Source organism: Dicentrarchus labrax, unplaced genomic scaffold (assembly GCF_905237075.1).
Source record: "Dicentrarchus labrax unplaced genomic scaffold, dlabrax2021, whole genome shotgun sequence".
Classification (NCBI taxonomy): domain Eukaryota; kingdom Metazoa; phylum Chordata; class Actinopteri; family Moronidae; genus Dicentrarchus; species Dicentrarchus labrax.
The window spans coordinates 5,669,897-5,696,954 of record NW_026136711.1 but is presented as its reverse complement, the minus strand read 5'-3'; the positions used below and the strand labels follow the sequence as shown (position 1 = coordinate 5,696,954).

General features: G+C 38.8%; 2 protein-coding genes across 5 annotated transcripts in view; one reads left to right on the top strand and one right to left on the bottom strand.

Moving 5' to 3' along the window:
- LOC127371816 (calcium-dependent secretion activator 1) overlaps nt 1-14,676 on the top strand; it is a 225,450-nt gene extending 210,774 nt beyond the window's left edge. For all 4 annotated transcript variants that reach the window (XM_051414931.1, XM_051414932.1, XM_051414928.1 and 1 more), the window contains 2 exons: nt 8,647-8,751; nt 11,297-14,676. In XM_051414931.1, coding sequence (XP_051270891.1) covers nt 8,647-8,751; nt 11,297-11,470 — 279 coding nt within the window. In that variant the 3' untranslated portion in view covers nt 11,471-14,676. The remainder of the gene's footprint in view (nt 1-8,646; nt 8,752-11,296) is intronic.
- cunh3orf14 (chromosome unknown C3orf14 homolog) overlaps nt 1-27,058 on the bottom strand; it is a 69,979-nt gene that overhangs the window by 11,457 nt on the left and 31,464 nt on the right. The window lies entirely within an intron of this gene.

Below are 27,058 nucleotides of genomic sequence, written 5' to 3'. Positions count from 1 at the left end.
GGTTATGGCATTATGTATTCAGAGCCATATTACGCTTGTTTTGGCTGTCAGCAAGTGCTAGCCCCCCGCTGATCCCCATGCAGCCTAAAAAAAGAGAGCTTGGGTGAATTTGTCTGTTCTGATGATTTTCTTTTGTTAGTTCCTGCCAAGAGGAACAAAGCAAGAGGGGCCATCACTGTTCATTTGACAAGCTCAACAAGCGTCAAAGTGGCTTTCAACTTTATGAACATGTGGACACCACAATATCTCAACCCTGCCCTGAAGGACTGTCACCTTGTCCAGGGGACTGAAGTGAAACTGTGGCTTTTACATGCAGCTATTTTGAAGGAGACAGAGTTGGTTTGAGCTCATATAGTCAGAGAAGGTGAAAAGATCACTCCAGAACTGGTGTAAAGAACACCATTTGGAGGGAAAGATGGAAAAAGAAACAACCAATTTTCCTGTTTGGAGAGAAAGCGGAGCTAAAATGAGCAGAAAACCCAAGAAATATCCATGTAAAAACTACACAAGCTGAGGTAAAACACGTACTGTGTGGATGGTGGAAAATAATGGAAAAATCATACAAAGATGAAACAATGTCAGTGAAAGTAGAAAGTAGATGTTAAGATGACAAAAGTAAAAGATTTGAGAATGAATGAATCAGTTTTTTCTATAGAAAAGCACAAGACAAGAAAACCAGATATAGATTATAGAAAGTAATGTAGGCAGTACTGTAATCACATTACATTTGTCTGTAATGCAGTAATGTATCACATTACTGTTCCTAAATTGTTCACATTACACTTTATAATAAACAATTATGTTATTACTCCCGCTGCATGTCGAAGTATCATTGAGCAAGATACTGAACCCCAAATGTGTAAATGTGCATGAAGGAGTTTGCCGTGAATGTCTCATGCTGAGAAGTGACGCCCTCACCCCATACTCCCACAGCACTTCCCACTGGATATTCTGGGGAACCCGGTCATATGCCTTATCCAAATCCACAAAGCACATGTAGACCGGATGGGCATATTCCCAGTCCCCTTCCAAGACACCTGCAAGAGGGAAGAGTTGGTCTATTGTTCCATGACTAGGACGGAACCCGCACTGTTCCTCTTTGATCAGAGGTTCGACCACAACCCAGCCCTCCTTTCCAGCACCTTTGAGTAAACTTTCCAAGGGAGGCTGAGTAGTGTGATGCCTTGGTAGTTTGCACACACCCTCTGGTTCCCCTTTTTAAATAGGGGAACCACCACCCCAATCCACCACTCCTTCGGCGCTGTCCCGACTTCCATGCAATGTTGAAAAGGCGTGTCAACCAAAAGAGCCCCTCAACATCCAGAGCCTTCAGCATTTCTGGGTGAATCCCATCAATCCGTGGGGCTTTGCCACTGTGGAGTTGTTTGACTACCTCAGTGATCTCCCGTAGGGAAATTGATGTAGATCCCCCATCATCCTCCAGCCCTGCCTCTATCACAGAGGGCAGGTTTGTTGGACTAGTCGGGTTCAGGAGTTCCCCAAAGTGTTCCTTCCACCGCCCAATTACCTCCTCAGTTGAGGTCAGCAGCTTCCCATCCCCGCTGTACACAGCTTGAATGGTTCCCTGCTTCTCCCTCCTGAGGTTTTTGCTGACTGGAGGGTCAGCCTGTCTGACAAATAATTTGAGAGACTCCTCATCATGAGGTATAATCACTGCTTTAGTGATAAACATATCAAAAAAGCTGTACTAGTCTACTATAAAGATAGATTGATGAGTGAGCAACTACAGTGAGTTTGAATGACTCATTAGATGCAGTTCATATTACAGCATCACAGGTGATGTTGCAGAGTAATGCAAAAAACAATAGTGTAACGCATTAGTTTCTACAGGGAGTCATTAAGTAAAGTAATGCATTACTTTAAAAAATAAAAAAAGTAATGTTAATACTTTACATTTTTGAGTAACAATCCCAATCCTGAATGTTGGGGTGGTGTAACTTTCCAAAATTGACAATCCAACAATTACATACACTTGGCCAGGTGTGAAGAGGTGAGAGAAAGTAGGCAGGGTTTGAACTCTCCCAACCTCTCTTTTGTCATTCTTCACACAACGTTTTGTCACTTTTTGTTATCTACCAATAAGTGCAACACTATGAAGAAAAGCCTTCATTCGAATGAATGACTTTCCAGTGAAGTGTGCAGTTATTCCCACATGAGGAACAGTTAAAATGCATTTAAATGACTCATCATACGAACTAATTCATTTTCAGCACAACAAAGTCAGGATATACTGTATGTCCTCTGTTTTATCAATTTTGATCTTACTTGTTTAATCCTGTAAGTCTCCCAGCTTTGCGTAAGTGCAATACTAAATTGCTAGAATACCTTATTATACCTATTTAAAGCTGTTCCAAAGCCTCCAAATGTTCCAAAATTATTTGTGACAGTGTCTTCTAACTGCTAAAATTATATAATGCATGTGAGAGAAGAATTTGAGCAGATACAGTCTAATCTAATCCGCTTTAAACTGTTGCACTCATGATAAAAGGCTTCCTGAGCACCAGCAGGTGATCTTGGAACTTTCTTGCCTCTAATTTGTTATACCACCAGAACTTTTGTTCTACTCTACGGCTGCCCATCGTCGTCATCATCATCATCATCGTCATCATCTTCATCATCATCATCATCATCCTGTCCCATCCCCAACCATCTGAAAGGTGGTGAGCTTAGTCAAGGCTAAATTTAGCCTGGCAGGAATCTCTGCAGCCTGTAGACAGTGCACAGAAAAAAAGACTTTCTGTCCTTTATGTGTTTTAAAAAAAATACTTTAATGTACACGTTGAAGGATGAAGCTTTGAGAGAAAAATAACCTCATAGTCATAGAAACTACAGTTTAGTTGACTAAAGATTCCAAAGTGTCCTGTATGATGATAGCATGTATGATGAATCACATAATCTACAGCACAGGGCCAATTGAAACAGCTGGGGAAATGAACAGCTGTGTACCTGATTGTACATGTAATGTCAAGCACATAGCCCATCTGCATGGAACCATCTCTGTGATTACTTTTCTAAGAAGATGACTCTCTCCAAAACAACTTGAGAATAATGCTCTCTACAAGGACAAAAGTGTTAGCCTTGTTTTCATGGATGGGATTATCACCCTTGATTACATCAGAGACTGTGGTCTTGCAACAGAATTCAGTTGATATGATTTATGGGTCTTTGAGGACAGTTTTATCATGAATGGATTTTACCTTAACTATAACAGTTGGGAAATACTGTTTTCTGACGTGACAGTGTGTTAAACGGTATATCAAATATAGTTTCAATCAGGAGTTGAACTACTGTTATAAACCAGTGTTAAATATATACTCACTATTGTAATCAACCAGACCATGGGTCACATAAACTGAAGAAAATGCTCATATGGGTAGTTATGGAAAGCAATGACTAACATTCTGTTGATTGTGATATTATTCTTAATTCTAAAAAGTCTACTGTTCATTATATTTCTGAAGTTTCTTAGTGAATGAAAATGATATTCTATTTTGTCAAAGTGAATGTGTGAGAAAACATCATCACATTGACATTTGTAATTATGAAAATCAATCTAGAAATCTGAAATCTCAGCAGTATTTCTTAAATTTAAAAAAAAAGAAAGAAAAAAGTGTACTGCACAGAAACGGCATAGAGAAGACTCTGGATTAAAATTTTCAAATTTTCACTATACATAAACAATGTGGCACCAGGCCAGAAGTCAATCAGTCAGAGGCAGGTTAGAGTAGATTTGAAGTGGATGCACATACAGACAAATCAGTGTGGAATACAGATGCAGGGTACATTGTTTAAGGTTTGATTTTGATTTAAACAAGTAGTATATTAGACTTTATTATTTTAATTGTGGTGAAAACCAGGAACATTTATGAGTGAATGTTGAAAACCAAGACATGTTAGTGTTTTTTACGGATATCTGTCGGGACATCCAGCTTGAAACCAGGACAATCCCAGACAAAGCGTTTTTTGTGTCCTGTTCTCCTGATGACAGTTTAAACTAGTCATGCAGATATCCTCTGATGGATCAACAATCACTTTAATTTTTTCTAATTGATAAAACTGGTATTACATTCAAGCTGGCATTGAAAAGGTCTTAAAGTTGATGAAAATCACAGGCATTATGTGTACACAAGATGTCCCTGACAGACCTCCAAATGCCAGTCATGGCAGCAAGAAGACTTGTCACATAACTGTCAAGCCTCTTTATATAAAATGAAGAGGAGTACAGCAGGATAGGACACAAAATGGCTGCTGCAAAAATGGCTGCAGATGGGAGCTGTGTGGCACGGTGCAAAGTCTAAAGAAAAAGGAGAAGTGAAGGAGGAGTGGATGATGGCAGTGGATCAGTCACTCCAGGCCTGGCCTCTCGGCAGGGGGTTGTGCTCGGGGCGAGATCACAGGCCTGCTGCCACGCCGAAGCCTTCACAGGCACACAGCGACAGATAGAAAGCTGCTGGCACCAGGTCGCCTCACTGATTCACCCCAACACTGCCTCGGCACAGCCATCTTCTCTTTCACCCCATGTTCCACTGACTGAGCTTGACCTACATGTAAACCTACTCTCTCCCTCCTCTTACGGCCTCAGCAGGTTTCAGACCAATAGCGAAGATCTTGGTGTCCCACTGAGAAGCTTTTGGTCTTTTGTGTTTGGTCTGCCAATTCAAAATGGGACGAAAAATATGATGATTAACTGCAGTGCAGATACACAATTTAATATTCTGGCTGTATTACACAAAAACTCTCAATCTGACATTATTGTGGCTGTTATTGTCACTTTCAGTCTATATCAGCATTGGAGAGCATTTTTTTCATTTAAAGAAAAACAAAGAATGACACTGAAGGCTGTTCTTGATGGAAGAGATGTTTCGCTAGAGTAAGAGTTTGACTACGTTATGTGGTTCGTTGATCTGGTTTGAAGTTCCCCCTGAAAGTGCCTGCCCTTTTCCAGACAGTTTCCAATGACAACTTCCCAGTGAGGTTAAAACCTACATTTAGTGAATTATCTGAATATTCAAGGCTGATAATGAGCCAACAGATAAGGATTGAAGTATTTTCTTTTCGCTCATACACAACAAAGATCTCAGCAAACTCAGCATCCACTCATTGCTCTATCTTGACCGGGTAAACACAATCCTTTTAATTGTCAAGCCTTGACATGTTGTATGCATAACTGGTGAGGCCTGATACTTTCTTTTTCTTTGGTTAAGGGAGACAATGCTGACCAGTCCAAAAATCAAACACAAAGTCCACAATTTGTATACAAATGTTTTGCATTGTTAAACCTGATGGAGGGACGGATGGACTTCAGGTACCACCTATGAAGACTAGCTAGAACATTGCTTCAGTATTCAGCCTTTACTTCTTTAATATTTCTATACATATACAATAACAATCATTATTGTCAATAGACATTATTAAAACTGTTCAGCTAATAGTTTGCAGTTAGCAGAATAGGCCTTTGACTTTCTACTTTGTCTGATTTGATGGACAACAGAGCTCATGTTCAATCATTAAGACAAAAAGTTGTTTACGTTCAAGGATAAAATCTTTCTTGTTCAACTTAGAAATCACCCCTTGGCATCTCATCTCATCTCTCCTAAACACACACACACACACACACACACACACACACACACACACACACACACACACACACACACACACACACACACACACACACACACTCTGCTACCCCCTTCGTCTTCATTTCTCTTCCCCTTCTTCTGCAGCTCCCCCTCCCCATCCATTCCGCTGTGACCCTGACTGTTGAAAGTCAGTCGGCTTCTATTAGTATCAGCCCGCACTCATCATTATCCATCAATTAGACTGGGAACAGCCAGGGCCCACAGAGAAACATCTGCAGCCTTTCGGCTCTGTTTCTGCATGGCTGCCGTGCTCTGAGCTCACTGTGCCTAGCAGAGGTCACCGTTTGGAGAAGGCTTGTCTAAATAGAGCAGTGGGGGAATTTCAAGGTTAAAGCTTGTGACACCTGTGTAAATGGTAGTAACAGGACTGGGTTTGGTTATGGTACCTCAGTACTCTATGAGTACTGACCAAATTGCATCTATTGCATCGCAAGTACTTAAACTCAGCACAGAGTGCTTGTCATATATAAACTCTTACATGAAATAGTAGATATAAAATGTGCCTATGTGACTTTATAATTACAAATAGCACATTCTTTCTTTCTCATATAAGGTTATAAAGTTAATTTTACAAATAATGAAATTCACTAAAGTTAACACCACAGCCAGCAGTCTTCCATGGGCAGATGCAAGCAGTGGTTAACAACACAACTTTAGCTTGATATGGCTCAAACTGATTACTCATCGCCTATATCAGCATGCCTCTGTAACTGATGTTTACGCATAGCATGAATCAGGTCAAAGAGCTAAAGGAGAACTGAAGGTTGGCATTAAATGCTTGGTCAAATTCGTAGTCTCAGGTCCTTTTTTTCCAGATATTTACTGATTTAAATAATTAATTTGCCCATTTTCTTCTATTTTATTTTAGGCACAATTTTTGCACTGCTGCTTGTGTACAGAATAATGTCTAACATTTGAAAACTTTGGCTTCTTTTATTAAAAAAACATGTTTTTCTTACTGAAAAATTTGTGACTATAATAATTGAATATAATAACCACTCAACATTCAGTCACAAACAGAAAACATTTAAAGGTTTGTGTTCACTTAATGAGTATAACACATACACACTCTCTTTCATCTATGTTTGGCATGCTAAACATGTCCTTACCCAGTTACTTATCAAAGTTATTATACAGTAAGTACAACAGAACCAGGTTTTCTGAAGCTACAAACATAATGAATCACACATACCTGACTATATATGCCTCAGGAAAACCACTGTGAGACCAGAGTATTTGACTACTTCACCATAATCCATTTGCTAGAAGTCTTTGTCTAAAGTGACCTATAATGAGCCGTTCAGATGTTGTGCCTGAAAACGTGTGGAGAACGCCAGCCGCACTGCTTTCATCCCTTTATCCAAGGCGCTTGAGACGTTGCGCTACTCTTGCGCCTGTGTTGAGCAACCAAAACCTGCATGACGATGATGATGAAGTTCGCAGAAAGCCTGACTGACTTAACTAACTAAAAGTCAAAACAAAGATACATGGATTTCCAGCACCGTAAATCCTTCGCAGTAGCTTTACTGCTCCATTTGTGGTAGGCACGTCGTAATGAATGCTCACCACAACAGCGTTTGATTTAAGTGGACTCGTTGCAGGCCTCCATTAAGAATATAATGTATTTACAGTATACGCAAAAAATCCGAATGGCCCCAATTAACTGCATTTAACCTCCATAGGTAGATGTCATCAAAAATAATAACTGCTATTTGAAGATGGAGGTTGTTGTTATGTGGTTTTATGTTGATGACGTGCTTATAACCAGGTTATATAATAGCAATAATTATAATAATTACTCAGTGCTGTGAAGTTGTTTTACTTAGACTTGATGATTGCAGTACACTATTTCACCAATCTCAGTCCGATGATGATTTCGATTATGGGGGCAACAGCTAATGTTTCGAGGCTTCTGGTGTAGCCACTGAATATCCAGAAAATCAATACCGGGGCCAAGACCTCTGCAGTTCAATTAGCAACGATGAGAAAAACAAATTTTGGCCAATCTCTATCTGTAACATATATCTGCATAAGAGTAAAAAAAATAAAAAATTCATTAAAAGCTAAATCATTGTCAGGCAATAGCTGACACATTCTGAGATTGCATCTCGGCAAATGCAATGGTCAGTACTACAAAGTAAAACCAGGACACTTCCGATGCCAAAATCTCCACAGGGGTGCTGTTTCACCAGATTCAGTGAAAATTGGGAAAAGCTGGCTACAATAAAATTATACAAATATGTGACATATAAAAATTGTTATTTATTATTATTATTATCACAGAGAGACCACACAGCTTGGGACATACTGCTAAAATAACACCTGAAAGATTTGTTTTGTGGACTTTGACAAGTGCCCATGCCAAAACAAATGTCGCTGTGTGCCAAGAGTATCATAAGACTTAGTCTTTATTAGGATCCCCATTAACTGAGGATCCTAATAAAGAGTAAGTCTTAGTTGCCAGATCTTCCCGGGGTCCATCCTAAGCCTACAGTACTATCTGATTGGGTCCCACATGACAAGAGTCATGCTTGTTTCTCAAGCTTGGGTCCCAGGGAAGACTGTGTGGGCATTGCTGAACTGCAGCAGAACAACCCCCCTGCTACAGAGGAGTGCCTGCTCTGTGCTTTGTGTCATTTTCGAATGGCTTGATGAGGTTGTGCGACCGACATGACATGAACATTTTCAGATTAGAGACGTCTTGCTGCCGAGGACTTGTTTGTCAGTTTTGTCCCTCCGGCCTCTCCCTCAGTCATCGGCGAGGAAACTCTGTCATCATGATACACTCCAAGGACTACATCACATGCTATTTCTGCCAAATACACCGTGAGCAAAGTCTATGGATTACAGATACTAATAGTGGATTCATTGTTTTGAGGGTTAAAATTTTGCTTTCTGATGTGAACTTCACAAGCTTTAAGTGCATTTGTTTCATGGAGTATCAGATGATGTTACGTTCTGTGTGCTTGTCTGTGTGTTACAGCAATGGTACACCAGCACTATGAACCTCGTAGGAACATGGCTGACTGACCGTATGGACCTCCAGCTCCATGTTTATCAGCTGAAGATTCTCATTAGGGTTGTCAAGGTGAGAACAGTCGCGTTTTACATTTCTAACCCTCATGTCTAAATGCAAGCAAAATGTTTCCATCAACTCTTGTCACACAAATATTCTCAAGAATCAAAGTTATAAAATTGAGTCTCTAATTTCTACTGGTGCATTGTAACATTTCACTTGTGCTTTGCACATCATTTGATAGTGAGTATTGTTAAAAATGGATTTGTCTCCTCTCTTCACACACAGTGCGGTATTTTTGTCAGATGCACACTTTTTTATTTGGCCTTTCTAGTAGAGTGGATGCTTTTAGCAGTGAGTGACAGCAATACATGGATGTCATATATCAACTTAAATCAACCAGAAAAGAGGAAAAACATGTATTTTTTACACATTTCAGAAGGAAATATACTTGTTTTTGTTTTTGATTACGTGGTATTTCGCAATTTATGGTGCTTTTATCTACTTCATATTTAACTACACTTAGGAACTTGTGCACTTTTTTACTTGATTTTACATGTGAAGCAGATTATCATCTCAATACCAGCTGAAACCTTTGGTGCTAATGCATTAGTAATAATGATTTAATATATTGAAGCACTGAGAGGTTCAAGCTATTATTCTTATGAAGAAGCTCATAGTAGGACATAATCCCTCACTGACTTCCTATCAAATTGAGGTCACGACTGATTGAACCACTCACAATGAACTGAACTGGTAATAGGCAAGAATATGTGATTTTTCAAAATAGGCATTTTATGCCCAAATTCTTGTCTCAAATTGTTCAATCATTCAAATCATTCAAACCCAGGATCTTCTTGCAATGAGTCTACAGTGCTTACCACTGAGCTACTGTGCCACCCACTTTAATACCTGTCTTGTGATTGAGTAACATCACTGACTTGCAAACTCTCCCCAAAGTAAAGACGACACCAAAGGGAAAGCTGCAGATTAAATAGGTAAAACTTTCTATGATCACATAATTTCAGCAGAAGGAAATAGGAAACGTAACCTGTTTTATCTTAGCTAGATGTAATGCCAAGTAAGGTGATAATATTACAGCATGATGATGACTCCCTTGGTGTCAGGTCACCTCAATTCTCTCGTGTAATATATAAAAAAACACATTGCAGGGCTGCTGAAAGAGCAGGTAAATGCAACAGGCTAGTGCCCCGCTGAACTGAATAAAAGGACTAATAATGGACACTGACTGACAACATTCTGAGTAAGGTACAGCTCTATAAGATTGTTTATTTGTATATAGAGCGGAGAAGTAAGATTCGATCACAGGTGGTCACTCAAGATGCATGTGGAGATGCATTCTAATGCCAGGTGTAAACTGAGTTACTTAAAGCCTACCACTTGTGATCGGATCACCTAAGATGCATGTTAATACCAGGTGTAAACAAACTGAAAAATGACATCTCATGCAAGCATTTGTGGCTGGTCCAAAAAGCCAAGTATATCCAAGTTATTATTATACCTGGTGGCGAGCATGGATGTTTTCTTTATTTATTAAATAATATATAATAATGTACTGTATTTATGATATGACATGACTGCAGCATGTTGTTGTTTAATGTTAACTAATCGTTGCTTCACCTTTGTTAAAATGACAAGATGTCCAAATTTTGCCACGGTAGATGAATAAATAAAATAGACAGTAAACCCATTATCATCCTTCAACTTTCCAGATAGGCCTGAACCCTTTATAATAAAATACTTTATTTTATAATACTGCTACTTTATAACAAAGGCTAGCTTAAAAATGGTACCGGTCCACTGATCTCCACAGCTGTTTGCAGACTCTTTTGTAAATGGAACAAAGCCATGACACGGGTTTACTCTGAAAAGGCCAAACATTAAACGTATACACTTGTTATCCCCTGTTCAGTCTCGGAGCCCATTGGCTACTGTCTGACAATGAAAACGGATGTCAGGACCAAGACTTCTTCTGCAGTCTGATTAGCAACTTGATATGTGAAAATGATGAGAAAGACACATTTTGGCTGATCTCTATAAACAGATGTCTGCATATTAATGTCAATAAATGTTTAAAAAAGCGAATAAAAAGCTAAATTGGCGTCGATGGGTTCCAAGATTGCATTTTGGCCAGTGATTTCCACCTCTTTTGCTCTCCGCATAACTTGAATGCAACCAAACCCAGTTCAAACATGATTGGTCAATACTACTTGGACTACAAATGGAAACACTTCCAATGCATTCATATACACATAAACATATGTTTATAGAGATGATCCCTTTTTCTACACAGGGGCTTTTTCTGCAGGAAAGTGAAATAGATTGGCAGCCTGCCCAGGGTTTGTGCCTTTTAAACATACTACTATTTTTATGGGTTTGTATCTGTGTGTCCAGAAATTTGTCTGGGATGTTTAGACTAGTATAGCACAAAGACTGGAAGTATCTGACTTAGACCAAACATGCATATTTCCTAAAATGTAGGAGTGGCTTTTAAATAAAGGCATTACCAGTTGAAGACCCTCTATCTCACAAAACCTGAGTGATTTTTGGAATGCTTTTGCCAACTGTTTCTGATTCTTTAATTTATTTCTGATAGAAAAAGTACCGTGACTTTCGCCTTCAAGGGGTGCTGGACTCCACATTGAACAGTAAGATGTATGAAACCGTGAGAAACCGGCTGACCTTGGAAGAAGCCACTGCCTCAGTGAGGGAAGGAGGGATGCAAGGCATTTCCATGAAGGACAGTGATGAAGAGGACAACGATAACTAGATCAAAGGGCCTGAAAACTGCTAGAATGTCAAAGCTTGTTCAGAGGGTGAGCGGTATACTGCCTGAGAACCCATGGAGCCTTTCCATGAGCTCAGAACAGATTGGCCTAACATCCAACTTGTTCCCTCCATTATTTGCTTTGCCAGTTTTTTATTTGTGTAATAGTTCTACATTTCTGTCTGACTTAATACAAGAAGAATTTTTTTTGTGTCTATAAAAACTTGCATGACACAAGTCTATCCTATCAATGCTCTTGAAATTCCTCACAAGCTTTAATTCTGCAAAACTAAAATTGATAACAGCCAATAGGATAGTTCCTTAAATCAATTAAACACTGATTTCTCCTAAAATGTGAGCAAATGAGAATATCCAAAAGAGGCCCAAATGTGTGAGTCTGAAACAAAATGTGACCACTCACAATCTAAATAAGATGATAAAGAAAGGCAAGTGATTGCATCTATATGGAGCTCATCATTTGAAGGCATGAAAAAATATTATTTTGTACCTTCATGTTGTGCAACCCAAAATTTCTACAGTCTTTGAACGGTAGCTTTCCTGTTGCTTGTTGCTAAGATTTATCTTCCATATTCTGAAAAGTATATACAGTATAGAACACTTTCTTTACTCTAGGCAATTATGCTGGAAAATAACCTACGAAATACTTAAGTGATCCAGGCCACTATATTGTGGTTCCAAGTGAACTTTATTTGTTTTAAAATGCCAACAAGTGCATGATTTACTTGTCACTGTTGAAGTCATATTGCTGTTGATTCAAATGGTACCAGAACCGATGGTTTCTTGTTGGTTTAAGGTCAGACTGACCAAAACGAGTTAAAACTACAACATCCATAAGATATTTCCAAAATGCCTCCTGAATGCTCTTAAGCAATTTGGACAAGCAGTTTGTTCCCAAGTTGATGAACTAGGCTATGAATTTATTTGTATTGTGCTAAAAATGTGCAGTGAATGCAGCTATTGTATGTTGCATTGTTGTAAAGGGTGTGAAAACGGTAATTTTTTTTTGTAATGGGTCTACATCATGTGTCAAACATAAAATCTACACAAAATGTTCAAAATGCTGTGATATGTTGTGATGGAAATGTTTTTTGTCTGTTCTCGGCCAGCATGGATGATATTCCTCTAACGGTTACAACACACAACAAATTAAATCCAAGGCATCGTCAAACAGTAAAGCTGATGGGTGCAAAAACTGAGTAATTTTAATAACCTAGAGTCAAGATTTCAGGACAGCATTCAGCCTTCAAGCGTTTACATCTCAAGGAAGCAACCCCATTGTTTCCTCTCCTACCTGTCACATGAGGACATTATACATTTCATCTCCACAAACTGTTTTGCACAAACATGGTACATGGCTTTGTTTGGTTCGGTACTTCCTGTTAACCAAATAGTTACTGTCGCATTAGCCTAAAACAGCTTAAAAGGTTTAGGTGTTTGCATGTGTGGAGCACAAATTCAACTCTATTATCCTTTTGGAGGATGTAGTTTGTGGTGCTGTTGAACTGCATTGTATTATATAGAGGGATGTTTCTGTTATTTAGCCTACCCTAACTGATATATATGGGGTGGACAAAATAATAACTATACAGTTGAATCAGCACCTCTTAAAAATAGCTTCAACAAACACTGAAAATGATAACCTTCATTTGATTGATTTATTTCATTTGTTAAAGGGACCATGCACAAGATTCAACATCAATGTTACCATTTGGTGTGTTGTACCAGAGTTAGCTTAAAGCAAATGTTCATCTTCTTGAAGGTAGCATATATTGTTGGATTAGGGGCCAATCACACAGAGATTCATTTCTAGAAACATGTTGGCAACAAAACCATTGTTTTCCTATGATATCACATGTCGTGTGTTACATTTTTCTTGTGGTTTTTAGACGCACATGAAACTCAATCAATCAAAATCAAGGAAAAGCTGGTTTTGACCACTTTACCACTTTACCTGTTTTGATGGCATTGACTATGCTAGTAAATATAGGCTAGCTAGCTAGTCAGCGAGCTGTTGGACTGTGAGAGAACTACAGAGCAGGTGTATAGTGGGGGGTAAACCCAAGTACCCTCAGTTATACACCACTTTGAAAGGCAGAGAGCTCGACGTTTGTTTGAATCCATGTTTTCTGTTAGTTATATTTGATTGCCCGGTTGCGCATGTTGTCCCGCTTACATAATTAACCTAAATATGTCAGTGACATCAGATTAATATGCAGTATCATTATTGTGAAAGTGAGAAATCAGTTGGAAAATTGCACAAGGAACTCACTCACTTTAGCACATTAAAGCATATGGCAGAAATTTATTAAAAAGGAAAAAAATGGTAAAATATGGATTGGAAATGGTAGGATTTTGAATCAAAGAGGATGGGAGGACTGTCTCTTTATACCATATAAAGGCTGAATACCATCTAAAGGCATCAATATAGTCCCCTTTTCAGATTTGACTCTACTGCCAAGTTCTTCTGTTAGTGAGACATCTGCGTTTATCCTTCAAAGAAAGTGATACTGTGTTACTCATTTAAGAATGGTCAATTGTATCCAAGTGTCAAGTTGCCTACTTATAAATAAATAATAGAAATATATATAAAAAATTTACATACATTTAAGTCAGTCAGTGGTAACTCAAGATGTATCTTGCAGTTGTGATAAACACCAACTGCCTGTGGTCTCACCTCTTCAAACATTTGATTTCCACATCAACCTAACACCTCTGACATCACCCTGTCTTATGTTGGTTAATGGATGAGTTAGCAAGGCAGTACACATACAGTTTGGTTTAATAACACTGATCAACCTGTTTTCAACTTTTTTCACATTTTCAATTTTAAAACAAAAGTTCTATTTTAGTCAAAAATCATTTAAATAATAGAATTTATTTGCCATGCATTATATTTGTTCTTGCCCTGCACTTCATTCCAGGATGTATGATGGGGCGAATCCACATTTTTGTATAATGGATGATGGGAAGTGAAGTCTGCCTGTACTTTCCCTCTGTCAACTGTTTTCTATACTGTAGCTGTGTGTCGCCCTGTGTGTAAGTACTGCATGTCCCCAGTATTCACTCCCTCAAAGTGTTTTTGCTCCATGTGTGAAGTTACCGGTGGGTTCGTCATGCTTCTGCCTTCTAGGAGAACCCACCAAGGCCAAGAACTTTTAAATAAAGGTGAATGGCAAATGTGGAAAGAACTTGTCGCCTCATTCATTGTTTTTGCTGTGAATTGACTGACTGAATGTGAATTCAAAAATCAGCTTATGACTGAGTAAAATCTTTGCATTTGTTATAGAAAGCTTTTAATAAGTAGAGTCTGTGTGTCAGTAGACTGCAAAAAATACATATTTGTTAATCCAGGGGGACTGACCTCCTTCCCTCCCCCACAGCTGCATTTTCTTAAGCAAGAGAGTCTGAGATTAATGCTGTGGATTAAAGCATCAGACATCTTGAGAGTTGATATTACTGTCGAGTAGGAGATTGAAAGAATTGCCAGAGATCAAATCAGCAATGACCAAAATCAAATCAAGAGCCCAAGATGGAAGCTAAGACTAAGGGCGGGAGGATTAGATATAATATAGCCCCAAATTAAAAGAAGAGAGGATATCTTTTAATTATGTTATAGAAGAGGGGGAGACAAATCCTTCTTAGAAGAATTGAGAAAAAAACAGATTTTTGGGGGAAATAAGGTAAATCGAACTGCAAGTCAAATTTTACTTTCTCCTTGTTCGATGCATATGTATCATCCAGATGTGTAAAATGTTTGGACTTTTTTGCAGCTGAACATGAATCATCAGATAAAAAGTAGACAAATCAACATTACTGTATTATTTAGCTTGATAATAATATTAGCAGTTAGGATCCAGTGATTGTGCTTTAGTCTGGTTTGATGGATTTCTACAATCAGCTAGAGATAAAACATATCACTCTTGTGGAACTACAAAAGCATTCAGTCCACTCTGATATTGTACATGGTGTAACAGAGATCTGTGCCAACCTCTATGTCTGAACTTACACCAAAATTATTTTATTCACACACACAGTACCAATTTACCCATTGTATTGTTTGTGGAGTACCGTTCTGAAGCCTCAAGTTCAGCGTTTTGGCCGTCACCATGACAGTTTGTCGGAGTCCAGCGGAGGTGATGTACTGCGAGTTGGGCTGTTCTCATTGGCTGTGCAGTTTCGACTTGCCCGTAGCAGAAAACAATGGCGGTTGCCCGGTCACAATCTCATATCACAGCTAAACAGTTCACTAAAATATGTTTCTGAAACGATTTTAGGAGAGAAATACTCAACACTGTCTTTTATTGCAGTCAAGGAGGAGCTAAGTTTCATCAACCGTCTAATACAAAGACATGTCCAGGTGCTTAATACAAAGACTGGAGGCCTATTTCCAACAGAAGTGAAAAAATAAACCTTGCAAAAACGCCAAAGCTCTCAGTTCTTGAACAACAGTTTCTTTTCTAAAATAACCCAGACTTCATTGAATTAGATGTACAGATTTATGCATGCATTTATGCAACCGCAGCTATTGAGCATTTATATTCTGGACATTAAACTCAATTAAACTCCTCCACATTTCTGTGGTTATTATTCAGTCCATTCCCTGTTAAAATATCATTCAACATCATAGCCAGTAATTCAGACATGAAGTCTGCCAACATTGCTGGAGGATGTGAAGCAGAATAGAAAAGAGAAAGGATAGTTTGGGTTAATGTAACAGACACGTCGCATGCTGTCTCTACAGAAGCTATTCCTTCATATCCTATACATATTGAGAATAATCAACAGCAAACGCACAAAGCAGCCCACCTAGTTTAACATCCAATCTGCAGTGTCGGTGCGCTGCCTCGGAACATCACTCATTTAATTTCCCCATGAATATCCAGACACGATTGGGCAGTTCTGTGCGAAACACGACACCAGGACGGATTAATGGGCCTGGAGATTTATGCCGGCACGATCTGAGCTGCTTTGGCTTTTAAGCTCCAATCAAGTGGGGAAATGGGAAACGATAACTGTATAAAAATAAAAAGAATCTCCAACTGACCATCACAGCGAGAACTGGCCCTGAGTCTTAACGCTCACAGGCTGCTGCTGTACTGCAGGGAGTCCTGCAGTGATACGGATGTGAGAACAAGCCGTTCCGACACATTGAGTCCATCAAGCCGTCTCCGACATGATACGTGTGGATAATGACAACAGGAAAATGAAAAGATGAAGAGAGAAATCAGCCCATGTGTAGACACTCAAGCTGCCAAATAAATTGCTCTGTGATTTGTTGTGGAGAGGCATTTCATTTACAATGCGTCTCACAGTGTCCTTTAAGGTAAACAGCATCAAAACAGAGTCGGCCTACAGCCCAGGAGATGTGGTTATTTTTGTATGGCTGCTTTGCGTGCCAGAAGTGTCAAAATTGCCTGCCATTTGAGAGGGCAGGTAGATGTCAGATCCTTTTAATAAAAGCGGCCCCCAAAGCCTCTTATGTTTCCCTCCCCATGCACCAAAACCTTCTTATCATGGCCTTAAGAGGGGACAACAAGCCCGCTGATTAATTTTAGATCTTTTCCATGAAAAGAGTAGCTTACAGTTTAAAGCAATCTCACTCTGTGTTCAGGCAAGACACGAGGGCAGATATTTATTCCTCAGGGATGAATATTACACAGGACTGTTTGTCCTGTTTCACGGTGGTATACAGTAAAAGCCCATATGGGGATCAACAGTATCACCGTCTTAAACTGGGACTGCTGAGGCCTCTGTTATTATTAGATGGATATCCGGAGGTAATCCCCCCCCGCCACAATTGATTGTGCACACCCCTTTCTTTTTACGATTATATTTATTTTCCCCCTTCAAAAGGCTCTTTTTTCTCCACAACAGTAAGTGGTGAGACAACGTATAGTATGACAATGACATGAAAAGCCAAACTATTTTTTTGGCACATTATTTATCAGATATTTTAAATTACCCAATTTAAAGATTTCTGTTCATAATTTGAATTACAATACATTGTTGTCCTGCATCTCTGAGCATTGGGAAGTGCATTCAACCAATAGTTTTGGTGAAAATATATAATTACAGTGGTTATATCTTAATGCCTTGTGTGGGGGTTACTTTTCAATATGCCACATGATGATGCAGTTTTAGTCCAATATTCAACAGATAATTATCAATAACTGTTTTTTAAAATCTAAATTGATGGGAATAAATAATTAAAAACAAAAATATCTGAATCGAAGCACATCTAGCTGGGATGGGCTGATACTCAGAGGTCTAAAAGAGGTTCTCATGTTGTCAGAAAGATATCCTGCTTACTTTTTAAAGAATATGTGAATTGAAGCAGGTTCAATAACACACCGACCAAAGCCGTTTCCACTGCAAACCTCACAGCACCAAGGTTTGCATAAAAAAAAAAGAATTAAAAAAAAGTTCAGGTCATTGTCAGCATTCAGTAGAATGATGTGTTATATACACTAGCAGCACAGTCAGCTGAGGCTGAGTAATGAATTGGTGTATACTTTAAGTGTTACCATACCATACCATACCATACCATACCATACCACCATACTACTATTCAGTGAAGTATTTAGCCACGACCTCTGTTCCTTAAACTAAAAGTTCAATTATTTTAATATCCAGGTTAGCTGGATCATTTACATGATTTACATTACTATCTTTTGTGTCTTCAAACACCCATTGTGGTTACAAGGTTTGATCTTAAATTACCATACATTATACAATACAGTTCTCCTTATTTAATACAGGGACAACTTCCAAATTATGGCTGTATGATGTAGTCAGTCACTCAGTGTCAATATTGCTAATGGTACAGCCAGTATCACTTGCTCATTCTGTGGTCAAGTTAGCAATAATAACTTGTTGAGGTTGCAGTTAGGTTAGGTTTAAGCAAACTACTCGGTTAGGTTAAGGTAGTTATGTTACGTACATGACATAGTTTAAGTACATCATGTAAGTTAAACTTAAACTTATGTTAAAATAAAAATACAATTTTGTTTTAAAGTACTTTTTTACATGTACATTTCATTTGATGCATTATAATGGCAAAGGCTAAAGGTGCCTGCAAATGTGTATAAAAGGTTAGTAAGAAGAGAGCAGATTTCGGGCCTTCATTTGTTGTTTGTGTGCAAACAAACGAGGATGATATAAAATGTTAATATAAAAGTGTATAGAAACTGCAGTTTGCTTTTTTGTTAAGGGTCCAGTGTGTAACATTTAGGAGGATCTATTGGCAGAAATGGAATATAATATTCATAGGTATATATTTGTTAGTGTTTAATCTACTAGCTTCTCTGCACTGGCTCCCTGTAAAATTTAGAACACAATTTAAAATCCTCCTCCTCACCTATAAAGCTCTTCATGGTCAGGCCCCTTCATATCTTAAATAGCTCATAGTACCCTATTACCCCTCTAGAACACTACGTTCTCTGAATGCAGGGCTACTTGTGGTTCCTATAGTCTCTAAAAGTAGAACAGGAGCCAGAGCCTTCAGCTACTATTAGTGTAGTTGTTGCTACTGTTGTTGCTGTGCACCTCTGTCTGTCTGTCTGTCTGTCTGTCTGTCTGTCTGTCTGTCTGTCTGTCTGTCTGTCTCTCTCTCTCTCTCTCTCACCACAACTGGTTGAGGCAGACGACCACCCACCTAGAGCAGAAGGATCTGTCCTAGGTTTCTGCCTCTTAAAAAGGCAGTTTTTCCTTGCCGCCATCGCCAAGTGCTTGCTCATGGTGGTACTGTTGGGTCTCTGTAAATAATGTTATAAAGAGTTCGGTCTAGACCTGCTCTATTTGAAAAGTGTCCGGGGATAATGTCTGTAAGGAATTGAATTGAATTGAATTGAATTAATCACCTGAATATAGGAATCTGTATGTTTTTGTTACTATAGAAGGAAACGTTTTTATCTACAGATGCCGTTGGTCACCTTCCATGGAGTCCACCATGTTGAATGACCATGTTTCTACAGTAGCCCAGATGGGAAAAAACAAACACTGGCTCTAGATAGGGCCCTTTGTGTTTTGTATTTTGTGGCCACCATAGTTTCCCCTTTTGGGCCTGGAAGGGGAAGGTGGTGGAATTCCAATCTGCAATTACACCGCTAGATGCCACTAAATCTTCACACTGGACCTTTAACACTGGATCTCAACTGCAAATGAAAAAGATGAAAGTAATATTAATGTTCAATCCACAGTTCTGGACAATGTCAGGTATTTTGCCATTTTATACAAATCATGGCATTGAATGGCACAACTCTCTACAAAGCTACAGAGTGGTACAACAATACATTTACAAGTCAATGGACCTTAACGTTTTGAGAGTTTCCAATTAACTTGGACAAGCATGCATCATCTGTATATTCTCTGGTCCTTTACCAGTTCTTTCTTTGCAGCCAGAGCCTTTAGACTCAAATCTTCCATTTTTGTTTCTGACTTCTGGTCTTTATAACAGCCCAAGGACTTCCTGAGCAAGGCTGGTCTTCACCTGACTCACCACCAAGCCAGAGGCCACACACACTCACAAACCTGTGTTTATCTATTAGAATTTGTATAAAGCAGAAGAAATCATGTAGTGCTGCGTCAATCCTCCACTGAAGCAGAAATGAAAATCATGAACATTCAACAAAATGGCCTCTGGCACAACATTTACAAATGGCCAAACAGTCCCATTTTATATATCAGAAAACATTATGTTTGACAAATTCATGTCAAGATGTTTGTTTTGTGAGTTTGTACAGATACACAATAGGTAATGTATGGATTAGATAATATGGATTAGATAATCTGGTTAAATTACTGTCTCAAATGTTTCTGATGGTTTGCAAGAGCTACTTAGATTCTCTGTTGTAAGGCTGCCCTCATTTACCCTAATATTGAAGCACCAAGTAATAAAATTAATCTCAGCAAAATGCTCTCATTGTGCATTTAGTAAAGCAAAGGCATTGGTAAACACAAACAGCATCATCAATATTGTAGATGTCCTGAGCTGATCCTACAGGATCCATACTGAAGTTAGTCCGGGTATATTGTGATGGATGGAAAATTTTGATCATTTCTTGACTGTACTTGTGTTGTGTCCACCTCAGCATGGAAGTGTTGCAAAGCTACTCTCCTTTACAACAGCCAGATGGACCTTACAGTGAGTAAAAATGAGTGTTGACCATAAAAAAATATTTTGGCGTATCAGTAAGTGACACAATATATTAATAATGAGTGAGAATAATGTGAAATAACAGCTGGATCTGCAAAATACAATGATCCACAGGTTCGGTCTGGTAACAAACTCCTCAGAGTCACAGGAATCCAAGTGAAAGCAGTCTAACTAGTAAATACTTGTAACGTTTGACATCTCATCCTGTGTGCCACCCTGTTATGTTGTCAGGGCAGGTTTTGGATGTTCAGTTCTTTGTCTCTGGGGTGCATTCATCTCAAAATCAGCACTCAAGGAGGCGGGGGGCATCAAAGGCTGCCCCGCACCCTCCCCACCTCACTGAGCCATAGGCCAGTCCTACTAACTCCACAGAGGAAGAGAGAGGCTCACAAAAATAGATGTGAGCAGGGATGTTTGGGGAGAATAAAAAGGGGGCTGGAGTGTAAAAGTGGCCAGGGGGTGAATGTTGAAGGGGTCGTATGGGAGGGGTGGTGGGTTGCTGACAATCTTCTGAGGAAATAGAAGACTGAAGAGAACTGGGGCAGGTTGCTCAAGTGGTTGCTTTATTGAACCAACGTCTGTTACCTCCACTCTCTCACACTGAGCAAAAGAAAGAGAATCTGCAGAAAAAAAACTCTCGCAGTATGTCACAATTGTGTGTGTTTGTGTGCAGGACATTTTTGTAAAGTGAGGTCAGTGTGCTGCTTTCTTAAATGGGGGGATAGCTCAGCAATATTTGGTTCTGTGATTTAGATTAGACTCACAATTGAGTTACAGGTTCAATATTAATATATTTATTCACAAGCATCATTAGAGTTACTCTCAGCATCAGTAGACATTGATAACTTCAGACATAGTCTAATGCATTTTATATCATCTTTGTTGTTCGCAGCCAAAAAACAAATGGTGTGAAATCGGACCTCTTCTTATCGACAGTTTGCACGCACTTGCAAGCACCTATGACTTTTACTATTACTACTTACTATTTTGCGCCAAAACAAAATACTTTAAAATATTATTATCGCTTAATTTTATATGAAGGGGTAGTTTAAATTGCTATGAAACAGCCAGAAAAAAAAATTGCGGGTCAGCATATATTATATTTGTGATATCATGTCGCGGGTTGGAGGGAGGGGGACAGAGCCCCCAAGCCAACCTTTTTGTCTGGTGACCCCTTAAAACGAAGGGATGTTTACTTGGGACTCCATGCATACAGTATGCCTACCAGTTGTGCTATAATACTTTTTACTCTCTTACAGTAAAAAGCAAAGATTAAAGAAATGTCTGAAAAACGTTCCATAATTTTGTATAGTAGAATGTTTTTTTCTACAGTCCTGGTGACCACTTTTGGGGATACCGACCCTCAGGTTGGGAACCACTGGTCCAAACGGTTTGCTCAAAAAATTACTTCTTACTGGTGCTTCCCATATTTGGATTTAGTTTGTGAAAAATGTGTTGGTAGCAAGTGTGAACCTAAAGTGATGTCACCCATTGGTTAGTGTAGTACTATTTTAATTCTGAAATTTGGCTATATGGTTGTTGCCATGTAGGATTGTTTTGGTAACGTACTGTGAGTTGAGCTGCTCTCATTGGCTGCACAGTTTCGAATTGTCCATATCAGGAAACAATGGTGGCTCACTTGGTCACACACAATCTCATATTCCAGATAAACATTACACTAAAATATGTTTCTGAAATCATTTTATGTGAGAAATACTCAAAGCAGAATCTTGATTCATATTTGATCAGCACTGCCTAGTTTGACGGTTTGCCACTCCTGAAAATTGGGCTTTAATTCATTCTGTTCACTAATGATATACTATCAATGGTCAGTAAGCAACACCCGCATATAGGCTGCTATACATTTACTGTGTATACTAAGCATCTTTGGCACAAACATTTTTTGTTGAATTTAGGTCCATCTTATATTGTTTTCAGGTTGCGGCTTCAGTGTGCAGCTCTTTCATTTAAGTGTCAGATTGCACACAGACAGTAGCTACCCAATATTTAAAGACATAGATCTGGGCTGAAAAATCCATATAAAACACAAGTAGAAAAGGCAAAAAGGATTAATTTACTGTGATAAGGTCAAGCTTAGAGTGAAAAAAACTGCAATGCAAGCTGGCAATGAAAGTTCCTTACAAATATAGTAAACAGAATGTGTTTATGCGTTTGGTGGCAAAGGCAAGGCAGTGTGACAGACCACATGGCAGCTGGGGGATGGGGGGATTGGGGTGGTGTTTGGGAGGCCAGGTGAAGACATGACAGGCTGAAAAAAACCCTCCACAGCGCTTCAGGACGAAAACTCGGGCTGACAAAAAGACTCACGCAGGAATCCAGTCAAACAGTCAGTTCTGCTGGTCCCTGCACAAACACGCCACATTGCCTTGACACACCAGGTTTTCCTCTTTGTTGGCACCCCTCGCAGAAAACTTTTGACTTCTCTCAGAACAAAGAGTTCTGAACGTGAAGTCAGCACTACAGTTTGTCGGGCCACATGGTTCTGATTTTGAGATTATAACACGTAATACTATATATATATATATATATCTCTGCTTGGAGAAACAAATCTCACAAGTATCTCCACAATGAAAAAATGCCTCTTCAAAAAGGAAGTATGTTCCCCACCTTATGCCCTAAAAGAATGGGCATCGTCACACCCTAATTGGCCAAGAGGGGAATGCACCAAGCTGCTCTCAATCGTTGTTTAGGAGTCCCCACACCCTGTGCAACACGTGATCTGAATGACCCTCCAACCAACTCAGAGGAATTTTGACATTCAGCGAAAAGGTATTGGGGAAAAGGGAAACGAAAAAAAAAAAATTAAAGAACAGATGTATGCTAAATGAACTGTCCTTGTATATCGCCTTTTTAGTAAAAATGAAGCATAAGTAACACCAATTACAGCTCAATCAGTGGGGCGTTCAAGTTCAACCAGTTAGATGTAAAAAGGGTTGTACATCCAACTTGATTTCATCATAACTAACAAGAAATAACCTTAAATGCAACTTGTTACAACAACAACAACGTTAATTAATTCAATAGAACAACATCCAGTCTGGTTTTCTTGAATCACAGAAAGTACCCTGACATCATCCAGAACATTGTGGTACTGTAAGTCAGACAGTCACTTCTGCAGTCATCTCCAGTCAACCTGCCATCACATCAAAGAGTGTAGACATACGCCGGTCCAGCGCAGCAGCGTCCAGTTTTCCACACATGCTCATTCCGCGGTCAAGTTACTAATAATAAATATACAACGTCTGGTTACACTTTCAAATAAAGGTTGTTGATGTCACATTTTTGTCAATTTCAGGCCAGAAAACTACTGAGTTATGTGTAGTAAAAGGTTTTCATACTACCGCCACTACACCTTCATGCAAGGGTGTACAAAACATGACACTGACACGGTATTATCTTGTGGATCAGCGGGTCTATCACTGCCAAAGAATGAAACATTTTGATTTATAGTTTTCCGACTTTTTAAAACATCATATAAAATATTTCAAATATTGATATCAGTATCAGACACAGCTATTTCTAATGCATGTGATCTGCATCTTCCAAATGCTTTTTTAAAAAGCAAATAAAATATGTTTCTTTTCTGAAAATAGTTTCTTCCCACTTATGCTGTATTTACATCCTGCATTCACCACTATGCCTGTGATGTCCTGCTAATACTGTAGCAATGTAATGCAATACTACAACAAATCTGAATTATCCGAATACAGCAGAATATACTATACTTTCCAACTTCCTTGATATGTTTAGTAAATGATTTTATAAACTTATGAACCTGAACTGAAGAAAAAACTCCAGCAAGGAAAGAAGGCTGTTTTGGGGCATCTACAGTAACGTGACTTTATTGTAACATTTTCCGCGGAGTATAAGGCAAATAAAATATAACATCTAGCAGTTTTACAATCCTCAAAAACAGTGTGTGTCTGAATGTTTAGAGGAAATCATATGTAACACTCGTCAAGATGAAATGAGCCTTTTCCGTGGGAGAATTCCCTCCCTAGTCACACGTTCTTGTCTCATTTCCTCAGGTTTAACGTCAGTGAAAGTTGTCACCACGGGCAGAAAGTGTGAGGACAACTGTCTGTGATTTCCTCTACATGGATGTGTGAGGCTACAGTTGGGCACATTATCAGCATGTTATTTCATCAGCAGTAGGCTGACATGGAAGCCTGTTGTACTTACTGAGAAATATATGGAGAGATTTGGTCTTTCGAGGTGAGTTTGATGACGGAGACCGGGGGTTCAAGTCCCACTAAACTACCCACTCAACTGCTCCAAACAGAAATGACACCCTATTAGCTATTGAAAAGTATTGTATAACGTCAGATACTATATTTTTCGATAGCTAATTGATACTAAGGTACTGATACCAAAACAATACTTTTCATCCATACTTGTATTAAATATAAACAGGTTTCACAAAAAAAGTTTTTTATTTAACAAAATAATTCCAAGGTCTCATTATGCTAACACATTTAGCCATGTAACAACAATTACACTGAGTGTGAACCCCAAAAGAGACCGAAAATTATTATCATTGTATTTACTGTATATATTGTAGATATTATTCCTATTGTATCTTACTGTATTTCACTGCATTGTATTTAATATATTTTTTTATTATTATTCTTTGTACTACTGTAATATCCACATATTTGTGTGAAGCAGTTCTTAAGTGAATTTGTAAATACATACAAATATGTTGGCACAGTGCAGACCTGACTGAACGTACTGAAAAAAACAAAAGACACCAAGCCTAAACAGTAGGACCACAACATCATTACAGGGACAATAGTCGTTTTTATATAATCAATAGTGTTATTATCCAGTTTATTCAAATGAACCTATTTGGAACATGACAGATGGGACTTCAGCTTAGTTAGGATTGAATTTTGATTTTAGACTTTATTAATTCTGCTTGGGGAAATTCAATAGTTGTTTAGAAGATTGAACTCTATTGGACATTATAATGTGACGGAGTGGTCCCTCAGCAGAGAGTGTAATGCCTGTCAACATGTCAAACCTTGAATACAGTAGATGACAGTCTGATCCTCAGAACATTTCATTTCTGTGTCAGAGAGTCAGAGAGAGAGAGAGAGAAGTGAGAGAGCTGTGTGTGTGTGTGTGTGTGTGTGTGTGTGTGTGTGTGTGTGTGTGTGTGTGTGTGTGTGCACAAGGAGAGCAGGAGGGGAAGAAAATAAAAAATGCCACAGCACTAAGTGTGACAAACACGTCAGACCACAAAAGACACACTGTCCAACACAAGCCAGAGACTTGTATATTATTCATTTGAGTTTATCACTGGTAAAAACATACACTTGAACTTCTCCTGTCGAACACCATCTCTCTTACTATTTGAAACAGACTGTAAGCAGTACATTCAAATACTAGTTAATTAGCAAGCACAACACAGAGCTGGAACTGGGATTCCTAAATGGAACAAAGCCATTATTAATGTCAAAAATATCTGCTGTGGAAAGGTGTAATCTGTCCCACCCCAACAACAACAACAACAACAACAACAATCTATCAAGTGAAACAGGGAGATGTCAATCAAGCACAGTCTGTACGTATCAATTATAATGTTATAATGAGGCAAAAACAAGTGAAAACAATTGTGAGTGGCCTTTAAATGTAGACATATTATGTTCCTGTCTCATAAAGGCCAGCAACAGGCCTTTTTCACATCCTTGACATCTTAACTTAGGTAAAACACAAGTGTTATTAATATCACTAATGATGGCTCCATCCTGTTCAAGTATTAAGTCGTGGCAGCCTCACAGTGAGCCAGAATGCACAATACCAGGCCCCTGAGAAGCTAAATGGAATGCAGCCATCACTCATTTTATTATTTCCACCTGAGCATTTCCTACTGTGACCTGTTAGAATGTTTTATGTGGAAAAACATCTATACATGTGTTCCATGAATTTCTTAGTGAATAGTGAGAACTGTTGGGTCTCAGTTTTGAACAGTGTCCTGAAATAATTAATGTTATGATATTGCCCTTTACAAATAAAATTGAATTCAATTCAATAATGAATACTGCCACTGTGCCACCACTACTGAAACATTTCCAGAACCTCTATTTCTACATCCATTTATCTGTTCACAAACAACAGGTGGTGTAACGCCGGGAACGTCTGTGTGAAAGAGCGTGTGTGCAGCCCGGACATCGAGCTCATCGCCGTCGGACTTCGTCCATGTTATCTGCCACAGGAACTTTCCAGTGTTATCGCCATCACTGTCTATATTCCACACAGTGGTCTTCATCATCACCATCACTGTTTACATTTATGATGTCTTATTTATTCTCCTGTACAGCACTTTCAACTTTGGTTGTTTTTAAAGTGCTTAACAAATAAAGTTGGATTGGACTGGATTGGATCCAGTCACA